General features: G+C 40.7%; 1 protein-coding gene across 1 annotated transcript; it reads right to left on the reverse strand.

Moving 5' to 3' along the window:
* Positions 1-386: 386 nt before the first annotated feature.
* On the reverse strand, positions 387-1,545 carry LOC133726030 (protein DOWNSTREAM OF FLC-like). The gene is made up of 2 exons (XM_062153505.1): positions 1,298-1,545; positions 387-797 (listed from the first exon to the last, which is right to left on the reverse strand). Exons 1-2 carry the CDS (start codon positions 1,452-1,454, stop codon positions 466-468), a joined length of 489 nt encoding a protein of 162 aa, XP_062009489.1. The 5' UTR covers positions 1,455-1,545; the 3' UTR covers positions 387-465.
* Positions 1,546-13,794: the final 12,249 nt, after the last annotated feature.

A 13,794-nucleotide genomic window follows, 5' to 3' on the forward strand; every position in this document is an offset into this window, starting at 1 on the left:
GTTTCGCTTTAGAAAATTGTTGTCGATCCCGTACGAAATTGGTGTTATTCCAGTGAAATGGATAGGGGAGCCAATGAAGTCAAAAGGAAAGTGAAAGCAAGAGAACATGTAATGCAACAACTTAGAGAAAAAAGTGCCTTCAACTGTAGACTTTGTAGTAAATTATGAAGTTCTTAAATTACTTAAATCAAAAGTGCCTGAGCTAGGTGATGGTAGCAGGAAGGATTAGCTCGACCATATTGAGAGCCACAGTTAAGCGACCAAAGTACATTTTATAGTCTTGGATTAATCAAGAGGGATTAATGCAATGTCCACAAAATAAAGATCGAAAAGCGACACCCAACACAGAATCATTGAGATCAATGATTTAGATAACAACAACTAAGAACAACCCAAATGAAATCAAAAATATATAGGTCAACGTTTAAAGGACTAACAATAAGAAGGACTAGATAACTAGCTCTTCTATTCCTGCTGATCGTAGTTCAAGTATTGCTTGAGCAGTTGGGAACATCCAGGCAATTCCTGATCCTTGAAGAACCCCATGTTGTTTGCAAAACGCTTGGTCTTAACAACGCCGTTGAAGCGGGTAAGTACCACGTTGGAACGGCTACGTCCGGGGTCAGCTGATTTACAGTCACTGATTGGGCTGCTAATGAGGACCGTTTCGCAAATCTGGTCCTCGTGGTCGTCTTCAACCAAAATGTGGTATGTTCCAGTTGCGTCGGTAACGCCCTCTACACTGTATGCAAGGCTCAAGCTTTTCCTGTATTTGCACTCAATTCTCACCCTTGCACCTAATTAAAAAGCACACCATATATAATTATCAATTGAAATTAAGTTGGTGGAGATTGAACTCTTTTTATCGATCGCACACAAATTAATGATATAGAATGGTGATGTTTCTGCTAGCATTTGCATCATAACAGATGGTAATTCGTGTTAGCGATCGACAAATTCGTTATCGTGTACGTTACTTTTGTGTTTTGCATCAAATACTAGTCAACCCTAATTCGATCTATTTAATTAATCAATGCAAATGATTAAACACTAACACAACCAGCTTATGTTCTACAACAACTTTAAACTGAAGTATTTCTTATGTACATCGATCTAAACAAACCATTTTGCATTAGTTGGTGCCTAGCTCTACTCATTGACGATATAAATGGGACCTTACCGGACACATGCATGTTAGTCTAGCCTGTTGAACTATTAATAATCTCAAACCAGGAAAACAAGTCATTTAGGGGCGGTGTGCGTACTATATATGGACTATGGAAGAAGGTGCACATACCGGCAATATAAGTGGTGGCAGAGGTCTCGAAACCACAGCGGCAAGTGTCGCAGTAGACGCGACCTTGGACATGGAAGGGTTTGCCCACGGTTTTCGCACTGGCAAGTGCCGGAAGCACACAGAGAGCAAGCAACACCAGCACCCTAGACACTGCCATGGCCTTCAAAGATAAACAGATCGAGTGATTATGTGGGAGCTAGAAGGGAAAGACCCGACGAAACTGAAATGTGAAACTAGAAGAAGAACAAAGTGAAAGCGAATGGGAGATCGCTCTGTTCATATAGTGAAAGTCTAGCTTGGAGTCTTGGAAGCACACACATGCCAGTGGGGTGGTCGGTCACGTGCACCGCCATTGAAGCAAAGAGAGAGCGTCTTGCGGACCATTTCTTGTGCCCTTTCCTCCGTTTGACATTAATTGCAAAGGAGTGAGATGTCATTTTTTGCCCACATTTTATAATGGTTTAGTTTGTAGGGCTCAAACTAATTTATTAATTGGTCAATGTTAGAGCAACTGAGCAAGTTCACCCATGGGTCACTAGATCACCTACTATTTCTTGGTGACCTACAAGCTGACCTGGTGACCCAGATCTTATTGAAAACTGTGTCCGTGACCAGAGAGTGAAAATAAACACTAAAAAACAGTGAATAGTATGTGACCTGGTGACCCAATAGGTGAACTTACTCTTAGGGGTTTAGGATTTTGAAAATTTACAATATGACAATAAACTTGAGTATCTGTGATATCCGCACTCGAGTTTGCATTTTAATTTCTACTTTTCTGTTTAATCAAAACAAATAGAAAGGTCTAGTGTTGATTTACTTCAATCTGAAAATTAAACTGTAAGTTCGCACATCAATAATATACCGTATCAAATTCTATATTATTTATCTACAATATGTAAAGGAACAATTCGTGGCATACTTAAGAAGTCATTGCTAATTAAGATAATTTACCAATTAGTTTTTCTTTGAATTACTTGTTTTTCCATCATTTTGTGGCAATTCAACGATAACTTTCAACTTTGGTCAGCTAATAACAATGAAATTAAAGTAAAATAGATGACAAAGTGAAAGTATGTCCTTGGATCATAGATGATTAGTAATTTCGGAGAGTACAATAGAAGTTCACTCGAAAAATTGTGTCACAAGATTTTCTAATAACCTCCTCACCTACCCAGAATACTGCGAAAGCAGCATTGACAAGGTAAATGATATATGCATTTCTACGTGCATGTGGATGTGGATGTGCATGTGCATGAGCTGGAGTAATGGACGAGGAAGCATCAAATAATATAATTTGCCAACGCAGATCCAAGGTCATAAAAGTTTGGGCTGATTAAGTTTTACAAAATAATAGTAAGAATTATGGTGTATGCTGTGGATCCTAGAGACAAAAGCTTCGTATACAACATCTTTCATTAATGGCTGGAATACTATTTTGCTTCTATTGCGGGGATGGTTTAGGGGTAACAGTGAAGAAAAGCATGTGACTGTATGTATATAGATGCACAATTCTTGGGTCAGGAGTTCAGGATTTAGAAATGGTGTATTCTCACATGGGATCAAGTATTTATATAAAGGTTAATTTACTAAGAGCAACTTTAGCAGACTCTTTATTTTGACTCCTTAGCTATTTTGGAGAGCATGTTTAGTTTTTTTTATCAATTTTAGCAGCTACACCAGACTCTTAAGTGGCTCTCTATTATAACTTTTAGCTATCTCGCTTCTAAATATAGAGAGCGAAATGAGGCTCTCTATAATTTAAAACATTCCATTTGAGTTTGGGCTAAACACAAAGTAGAGATTTACTTAAACACTCCCCCTTGTATTGCCCAAACACAGTGCTTCTCTCGTTGCCTCGCTAAAAACATTACCGAGTAACAAAAACCCAATGGGACAAAAATAACATCGGTCGAAGGGGAAAAAGAGCACAACACACCCTTCACGTTTCAAGATTTATATGTAGACATCTCCCCCTGATGTCTGCATCTCCCCCTGATGACTACGGTCATGGGAGTTCGGATAACTCTCGCAAATGACGCTACCAACATGTTCCTCGAAAGTGGAATTTAGGCAATGACTTAGTGAGCAAGCCTGCCACACTGTCCTCAAATTGAACCTAGTTCACTTTGATCTTGAGGAGAGTTTGTTGTTGCTGATTATCCTTGGTGATGTCGCTTTTGATGTAGCCTTGCTTCATTTATTCAAAACAAGCAGCATTATCCTAAATGCTCGTAGGCTCATCTGTGGTAAACTTCAAACCACAATTGTTCGAACATGCGTAATTATGGATCCAATCCATATACATTCACGATCCACTTCGTGAAGAGCAATAATCTCTGCATTGTTCGAAGATATAGCGACTAAGGTCTATTTCTTTAGACCTCCAAGATATCATGGTCTTTATCCATGGTGAACACTTAACCAGTTTGGGAATAACCTTTGTGTGGGTCAGAGAGATACCCAACATCAGCAAAACCTTCAAAAACACATGCATGTTGTTTTGGGATGGGGATAGAGGAAGCAGGCCAGTGTTGGCGGCGTTCCTGGTGTGTGATGGGTCTGAATCCATCATCTCTCTGTAGGGATAGAACAAACTCATATCAATCGTACATCTCAAGTACCGAAAGATATCTTTTACACCAATCCAATGGCGTCGCGTTGGCGCAGAGCTATACCTTAGCTAACAAGTTCACTGCAAATGAGATGTCCGGTCTTGTGCATTGAGCTAAGTACAATAATGCGCTTATTGTACTTAAGTAAGACACTTCTGCCTTTAGCACGTCTTCGTCATCATCCTTTGGAGAAAGAGGATCCCCTAAGCATCTATCAACACGATGCTCAAGTTCCAAACCGAAACATAATCGTGTTCTCCCAAAATCCTTCATCTCAAACTCGGATTTCAAGTGTTCAGCGGTTTCCCTTAACTCTTTAAGGGCTTCTAATGAAGATCATGTCCAACATGAATCGCGATAGAATCCGAAACTTGTTATGGAAACGCGCGAGCATATCCCTTCCCAATCAAGTAGTCACTTTAGTGAGCGTTTCAATCTTATTGCAAACTCGCTCCGTGGTCTAGAGCCACTTGACTTGGGTAAATGAAGTTCACCATGAACCTTCATGTATATTCCGTATCTAGATCCCCATAGAGATACGTAGTGACCACATTCGTAAGCTGCATGATCAGTTATTTGGAAACTACCAAACTGACAGGATAGTGGAGTGCAATGATATCCATTACGAGAGAATATATCTCATCGTAGTCGATTCCAGGGCGTTTTGTGAGAAGCCTTGCGCCATAAGGTGAGATTACCATCTCTTTTTTCTCATCACGCTTTCTAACGAAGACCCATTAGTCAATAGGTTTTATGTTAGGAGGTGTTGGCATCACTGGCTCAAAAACCTTCCTCTTCGTTAGAGAATTCAACTTAACTTGGATCGCATCTTTCCATTTAGGCCAAATTTCTCTACGTTGGCATTCATTCATCAACGGAGCGTGGTTCGATATCATCAGACTCAACAAACTCATGCGCAACTACATCATCAATTATGATGGAGTTTTTATCCCACGTCTCATGTACACTAGTGTAATTTTCATAGAGCTCTATATTCTCAGGAGTAGGTTCTGACGTTGAGGCGTCCCCCAACTGTAACCATAATCCGGAAGATTCTCATGAGACGGATTTTGAGTGTCAATGATCCAAGGATTGAGTTGTGCCAAAGTATCCTTTGAACACACAACCCTCCCACGCATCCTAGCTGGGGCCATGACCTATACGCCAGAGTGTCACTCTCTTTGGCGTTGGCGCTATGCCTACCTCCGTGTAGGGTGGCGCTACGTCCTCTCGTAGGGACGTCCATCCTTGCAGGCATATTCGCAGCAGATGTGTGTGATCTCGTCACTTTAACAGGGATCAAGATGAGACATAGTGGGGACAGACCACGACAATTCCTGTCGTTCCTGCTGAACATCCGTGTTATTATCTCCCCCTAACGACGGGAAGACTGTTTCATCAAAGTGACAACCCGCAAATCTAGCGGTAATGAGATCGCCTGGCAAGGGCATTAAGTGGCGGACGATTGTCGGAGTCTCAAATCCAACGTAGTTGCCCATTCGTCTGTAAGGACCCATCATAGAGCGCTGTGGCGGTGCAATTGGCACATAAATGACACACTCAAATATGCGTAAGTACGATACTTGTACTCAGTCACTAGCTGTAACGCAGAGGTAGATTGAGTGGCAGTGGGTCGTAGACGAATTAACATAGTTGCATGCGATATTGCATCACCCTAAGCGGATATAAGGAGATTGGTGCGCATTACCAATGTCCGGACTACCATCGTAGTCGTTTCCGCGAGACCATTTAGGTGTGTACATGGGAATATGATGTCCAACATCAGTTCCAGTGCAATAACCATCGACAGACTTCGATGTAAACTCTCTAGCATAGTCAAATCCAATTGACTAAATAGGATGATTCGGGGAGTGAGCCCGTTGTCATATGATATGTGCTAGGAGTGTAGCATAAGCAGCATTTACAAGTGGACAATGGCACAACACGTGACCAACGTGTTTGCATGTCAACCAACATCATGAGATATTTAAACGTCCGCAAGTTGGTTGAACTAGCCCACAGAATCCCCACGGATTCTATGTAAGAACAAAATGAGTATTTTATATCCTTTGCATAGGATGGTCTCAATCCTAATTTCCCTAAGGAACAGGCTTTGTAAAACGAGCGAGATGCTTTAAAAGCAACCAATGAGGATTTTGGTTGGGCCTGAGCGTCTGAAACGCTATTTAGAGCAAAGTTGGTGATTGCAACATCACCTGGGGCGTCATCACCATGATGTACGCTATCCATGGCGTCATGGATAAGGACTATGCTAGCCCTAGGCTGGTGGTGGACGGCGGCGGCTCTGGAGACAACGGCGGCGGTCACACTTAGTCCAGGAATCAACTTTTGATTCATGCTTCGTTTCACTCGAAAGAAAGGATGTCCATGTAAAGTCTTTAGTAGACGGATCATCATATCAGGACTAGGATGACCTATCCAGTCGTGACAAAGCCATTATGTGTCTAAATCCAAGATATCTTCTCTCATAACTTTTATTGGATTTAATAGCTCGAATAGTGACATAGAGTCCACTAGAGAAACACATAAACTTCTCTAATATGCGCTTTTGTTCGCAATCGTTAGAGGTATTGCAAAGGAACTCATTTCCGTTCTCTACATGCGTTTTCGCATGGAATCCGTTGGCTATTCATAGGTGCGATTTGCCCTAGGAGCGTAGAGAGTTTCTGTGACAGTAAACAAGGTGCCATTTGGCAGGGGGAACTTGGGCTATTCCATGTCCTTGAATTAATATTGATGGCCTAGCCATCGTAGTCACAAAGTCATATGCTCAGAATCAAAATGGAGTCATAATGAAAAGAACTCAAAATTTTATTCATAAGCCAACGGAGTTACATCATTGTCTCTTTGACCAATGAAAATCTAATCCAAAATGCTAGCTAATGCAAAACAATGGTGGTCGTCTAACTTCTTTCGGTAATTCCAAAATAAATGTGACCAAGTGAGTAGAGAGATGTCGGTGGAGCAAGGTTCGCTTAAGTACCACTAATCTCATAACCTTCCTAGACATCACACTTACTTTGGGTGAGCATACTTTGAAGAAATACTAAACCATTGGCATCTACTACAAAAATATATGGCAATTGCCTATTACATCTCTTGGAAAATAAAAAGACTTAATCAAAATCGCAAGTCTCTGGATCTTGGCCTTTGAAGTCTTCAACACTTAGAGCGAGATCGTCATCTTGATCTTCTTGCTCCATGTAATTTGCTTCCCTAGCTTGCTTCACGATACGTCTTGTACACGTTAGCAACATTCTGGGGTGCATTACATGCTTTAGCCCAATGTCCGGACGCTCCACACCGAAGACAAGCATCATCATGGTCAGGCTCCCTTGATCGAGGTGCGCCTAGGGCGCGTTGGGGATGGCTATGATCCTTGGTGGCGCCACCACCATAGCCGGAGGCTCTACCTCTCTCTCTTTTCACACGTTGACCTCTACGGTTCCGTGCACGCCTATCTTGGTGGTTTCCTTCCTCTTTGGGGCGAGAATATGGACCAGAACGTCCAGAATAATCCATTTCCTTAGGGTTTCGCTCCTGGCGCCCTCCCTTAGGGGCGCGACTATAATTAGACTCCGGAATTGGCTTTTCTCTCATGGGTCTAGAGTTATAGTTCTTCACAAGTATGTTGTCGTGCTTTTCAGCTACGTTCATGGCTCCAATAAGCTCATGAAATCTTGTGATGCGTCCAACATTGACATCAATCCGATAGTTCTTGGCTATCATCAATGCAGAGACGGGGAAGATAGAGAGAGTCTTCTCGATCAACATCGTATCAGTGATTTTCTGCCCACATTATTCCATCAAAGACTTGATACAAAGTGCTTCCGAATTGTAGTCAAGTACAGACTTAAAATCACAGAAGCAGAGGCTATGCCATCTCACTTCTAAATCAGGAAGCAGGGAGTCACGAACATTGCCAAAACGCTGCTGGAGTTCTACCCATAGTTTTCTGGGGTCTTCCTCATTGAGGTACTGATTACATGCATTTTTATGCATGTTATCTTATCTAAAACACTAGAAATAAGCTAATCTTTGAGCAATTATAATGTAATTAATCTAATTTTATTTATTGTGTAGGAAATAAGCGGAGTTTTGGATTTCGAAAGAAGTTGTACAAAAATAGAGCTAGTTGGAGTTATCGACAAAAAGATGAAGAGTTAACATTGGTCAACCGGTCAATACAAGCAAAGTTGTGAAAATCATTGGTTTGAGCTTGGCGAAAGCACAAGACGAAGAGAAGAAAATGAAAGCAGAAGAAGGAAAGAACAAAAAGAAACGGTGGAGATTTGTTAATTAAACAATTGTTTAATTAACAACATGGTGCTGCAAGTGTATTCAAAGGAATTGAAATCAAGTTACTTAATTAATCATCAAGTCATCAATCAGCTGCACGTGCTCTTTCATTTTCCTTCTTTTATGTCGTCCCTCTTTATTCTCTCCTTGTCCACTCACACGCTGCCACGTGGCAGTCTCCACCCCAAAATTCTCACCCTCAGCGATCATGGGCCACTCACCCCACTGGTATCATCTAACCATGATATCTCCTTTAATGGATAGCCACCATATATATAGAGAGGACGACCTAATTCTTCTCTTCTCTTCTTCACACAGAAACACAGAGCGCCGCACTACACCAAAACAGGGGGCAGCCTTTGGGCTGCTCTCATTCTCTTCTCCCATCATCTTCTCCTCCATTTTCCATATTTTCTTTAGTTTTATTTTAGGGATTTGAAGGATTTACTCACCCAAAACTTTAAAGATTCATGAAAGACTTCTCCTCTACAAGATTCAAGACTTGGGTAATTGTGGGAGTTGTAAATCAAGACTAGTCATGTTAGCTTTTTAGCTATTTGTGACTATTCTTGTTTTCTCCTACACTTCTCTTCTCTTTTGTATTTGAATTTTGTAATTTTGATGTCTATGATTATGGGTTATGAGTAATTTCCTTGTTGGGGTTTAGGGTTGTGTCTCTAACCCAAATTTTGTGTAAAAGATATTTAATTTAATGTAATGATGCAATTTTCATATGATGGATGCTTATATCTATTTTTGTTGGGTTAAAATGCATGTCTAGGAGCCTAGTCAACTCTAGGGTGTGTATTTTGAGCATTTCTAGGACGGAGTTAGAGGCTTGACCCCCTCTAATTCCTAAGCTAGAAACCTTCAATTTCGTATTCGAGGGGTTATAAGCATGGTGATTTACACCCGTTGTGTGATTGCGCGGGCGGGTCGCTTAGTAATCTAATTCCTCGATCTCTACGCCTCTTGATGTGAATTAGTGACCCTTGAACCGGCTCTAATTAATGCCAAGTGAGTTCCTACAGCCCTTGAACCGGAGTAGGAATACCATGAAAGGAAATTTCGGTCCTTGAGCCTTGAACCGCTTTGGATACGACTACCGCCAAAGTAGGGATTTGCATCTACATTATATTAGCTTCCGACACATAGAATTTGGGTGAAGGAACCTCCCTAACACCCGACATTCCCATTTATTTGGTTACACTTTTATTAATTTATTTTCATTTTTATTAATTGCTTTACATTTCATTACGTTTTGTTAATCTAAAATCAACTCTCAAAATATTGAACTCCAACTCATTGTAAATATTCATCACTAGGCTCTTAGTTTTGATTAGGCTTTGGTGAAAATCAAAGCCGAGCATTGCTAAGGCTTGGTGCCATAGATTAACATTTTTATTTATTTTCTTTTTCTTTTCGTTGTTTGCTAAGTGTCTTTATTTCCGATTACCCAAGGATTGTGGGTTAGCCACTAATCCCCGTGGTACGATAAACTTTGGGCATAATATTTCCCTATCTTGACAATGATACGTACGCTTGCGTAAATGTGTATCAAGTCAGGTACTCATTCTGGAGAGCGTCATTCATGTGCCTTGTCATGAGAATTATGGTTTTAGCTTCATTGGCCTCTCTCGTAGCTCTATTCGCTTCAAAAGCTGCAGCTTGTTGAGGAGTAAGCACGTTCTGACTTGGCTCTTGGATCGTACTTAGGATCCCATCAGCCTTAAGATGCTAGCGCACATCACGGACCCACTTGTGGTATCCTGCGCTTGTTGTCTCTAGTGGAGCGAAGCACAACTTGTTCAGGTTATTCATCCTGAAAAACAACAAAAGATTAGGGTTAGTTTCGGAGTGAAAAAGGCTACCACGAAAAACAATAAAAATTTCTGAGCGTAGTCGCTTCCAAGAAATTTGATTCCAAGAGGGGTTGGATTAGATCAAAACAATGATGTTTGTGGTCGATCGTTTTATCTCAACAAACTCTAAGTTTGGAGGACTCTACAAGCTCCAAGCTTGGAGTGACCACGAACCCCAACAGTTCGGCTTAATTTGGTCTCCCCTATGATGTAGAAAAGGGGGTAGAAGAAGGGAGGTTGCAAGTCCCCGATAAAAAGAAGAGAAATTGAATTAAAAACTCTAAAAAAATGGGAACTTTTAGAAAAAAAAATACCTCTAAATAGGTTGTCGGAAAATTTGACCTGAAAAAGTGGCCAGAAAACTGTCGGAAAGTGGCCGGAAAAGTCGTAGGAAAAGTGGCCGGAAAGTTGACCGGAAACTGTCAACCGGCGTTGACCGGTGCTGACGTGGTACTTGACTCCCTGCTGACGTGGCTGCTAACGCGGACGCCGGTGCTAACTGGACGCTGACGTGGCGGTGGGCTTCTGGGCTCCTTGGTCTTCTGCTGCTGGGCCGAGCTGGTCTCCTTCTGCTTCTGGGCCGGACTGCTTCTGATTCTTCTGGGCAGGGCTGCACAGGGCTTGAGGCAGGGACTGGAGATGCAGGCGGCGGTTCAAAGGTGCAGCAGGTTCAGGTGGCCGGTCCGGGTATGTTTTGGCTGGTTCCGGGAATAATTTTTCCGGTTCCGAGAACTTGGGATCAAAACGCTTCTGATGGTGCAGTGTGGCGGTCTGAGGCGGAGGAAAAAGCTTTGAACCGGGCAGGGGAACTTCTGTCACTTCCGGAGGCCGGTTCGGTGTTTTTCCGGCCGGTTCTGGGGGTAGCGCCGCCGGTTCTGGACTCCTGGAGTTGAGAGCTTCAAGGTGGGTGGCGGAGGTTGTTGGGATATGAAGGCTACGAATTTAAGGTTTCAGGGTTAGGGCTCCGTGCTGATAACGTGTTGTAGAGAATTGATATTTGAGAGAGAATTGCTGTGTGTTCTCATTGATAATAGGGGCCTCTTTATATAGAGGATTACAAGGTATAAAATCTGGATTGTACAAGGAAAGGTAATCATACAATAAATGAATATCTCTAAGATTCTCCGAGATTATCTCTAATTAAAACCCTATTACCACTAGGTCAAGTAATCTAGAGTTTGGGCTAAACACAAAGTAGAGATTTACTTAAACATATCATTGTTTTTTTTATATATAATATGGCAATTGTGATGACAGTTATAGGGTAAAGTATTTTGAAGGTATATGCCAAAAATAGGTATTGCCTTGGCTTCTAAATGTAGAATCTGTCAAACCGGAACCGTTCGTATTTATTGTTGTAAATTGCAGTTTTGAATGCTTTAACTATCACCAATTTAGCTGAAATTTTGCAGAGATGATCTATACATTAGGACCTAAAAACTGAACGGTTAACATGTAAATAATTGATGACCGTTAAGGTATGAACTATATTAAATCAATGGACGAACCAAATCTGTCAAACTTGAACCGTTCATGCTTATAATTAGAAATCACAGTTATAAACGTCTTAACAATTATCAATTTGGCTGAAAACTTACATAAGTGATCTACTCATATAGACCTAAAAAATGAACGGTGAAGATGTCGATATATGATTGAAAAATTGATCTAATAATCGATCCCTTAAAATTGCTAAAAAAAAAAAAATTCCTCACTAGATTGGTCGCGTGTGTGTGCAGTCAGTCAATTATAAACAATAATTGTGAAAGTCGTTTTCCGCTATACAAGTAAGTTTTATCTTTTAGGGTTTGCTGCTAAATTCCATCTTATCGGTTCTCTACTTATCTTTTAGATTCAACTCTTAGGCCTCGTTTGGTTCACGGAAGGGAAATCAATTCCCTTGTCTTTCCAGTGGGGAAGGGAAACTAAAGTTCCTGTCAGGTTTCCTTTCCTGTGTTTGGTAAAGCAGGGAAAACATCCAGGAAAGACCATTTGATTTCCCTTCCAGTGTTTGGTTGGTGAAGGAAAGGAAAGTAAAAATATAGCTATGTTTCAATAATACCCTTGTATTTTAATAAAAATACAAACTATGTTTCAATGGGTATATTTGGCAATTGCATATTTGAGCAGGGTTATTATTGTCCAAAATTGCAGTCATAAATGCTGGGAAAGAAGAGGGGAAAATCAATCACATGGGTCTTGAGTGGAATGACCTTCCCCCCAATTTTCCCCTCTGTCAGGAAAGTGCTTCCAGATTTTGTGGTTACCAAACAAAGGAAATGAAAGACTTTCCTTTCCTGATGCCTCAAATCCATGAACCAAACATGGCCTTAGGGAGCATACACCAAAACAAAACAATTAGGGACATCCTATATGCTCGCATATGTAATAAGGATAATGATACAGGTTAAAAATTTATTGGTTAATGGCTAACGGCTTTTGTGAACCTTAATATGCATTTTGTTTTTTTATCGCTTGAATGGAAACAGTGGTGTCTTTAACTCTAGCAACTGCATTCTATGCTACTACTAACTATAATGTTTCTCTTTTGCAAGGGTACCTTGCGAAAAAATCAGACCAACTGGAGTGCTACTACGAAGCTCTCATTCATGAATTAGAAGAAAATCAGAGGCAGATGATGCGGGAGTTGCAGAGTCTCAGAAATGAACATTCTACTTGCATGCATTTACACAATTTCATCTGCTAAAGCTGAGATGGAGAGAATCTAGCTAGCTAGCTAGATATATATGAACAATGAATTATTAATAACAAATTTTCCAAGGAAACGCTTGATTTGGATTCTCTCACCAAGGAGTTTGAAAGAAGAGCTGCTACAGCAGAAGCAGCACTTAAAAGAGCACGCTCAAATTATTGTATTGAGGTGGACCATTTACAAAAGGACCTACAGTGCCTTCTTATCAGGTTCTGTGATGCATGAGACCTCATTAAGCAAGCTTCTGTAGATTATATGCTTCCAAGCTTTCAGGGGCGTGAGGTGATGATGTAGAATCATAAATGGGAATCAGAGATTTTTCATGCTGGAGAGCATTTGAAGCGTCCAAACCAAAGCAATGGGGGTAAAAAGACAACATTTAGACGAGGATATACTGTCAGACGATTTGAGAAGATCACTCGACTTGCAGAAGGGAATAAACCATAGAACACTACAACTTTCGGCGCCGCAACATCGTGCATCTATTACTTTTCCTAGTGATTACGATAGTGAACAAATCATAAGATAAACAATGACGAAAAGGCACACAAAAAATTAATAGGGAACACTGAGAAGTGAATTCACTGAAAGAACTCATGTTAGTATAGAGAAGTGAATTCTGTGATAGGATAACATGTGCGATAAAATTGGAAATGTTGGAGGAAAAAAATTAGTACGGAGATATTGCTATCATTCCTCAATTATGCAAAGTGGGATGTTTCGGCCTACCCTAAATCCAATTGAGAACTTAATGTTAAGAATTAAGATAGATGGTAGCTATTAGCTAACAGAACATTTTAGAGGCGCTTTGCTATATACAGTAGTCAAGTTACTGAAAAACTCAAGCCATAACAACGCAATAGCGGTATAATTTGTTTGAACTTCAAATGATATTAATTTTATGTTTTTTATGTTTATAGTGCTATTATTTTATCAGAATACTAGTCTTTATGTACGTGTAGTAGGTGTTATGGATGGTTGGGTATC

This window comes from Rosa rugosa, chromosome 1 (assembly GCF_958449725.1).
Source record: "Rosa rugosa chromosome 1, drRosRugo1.1, whole genome shotgun sequence".
Lineage (NCBI taxonomy): Eukaryota > Viridiplantae > Streptophyta > Magnoliopsida > Rosales > Rosaceae > Rosa > Rosa rugosa.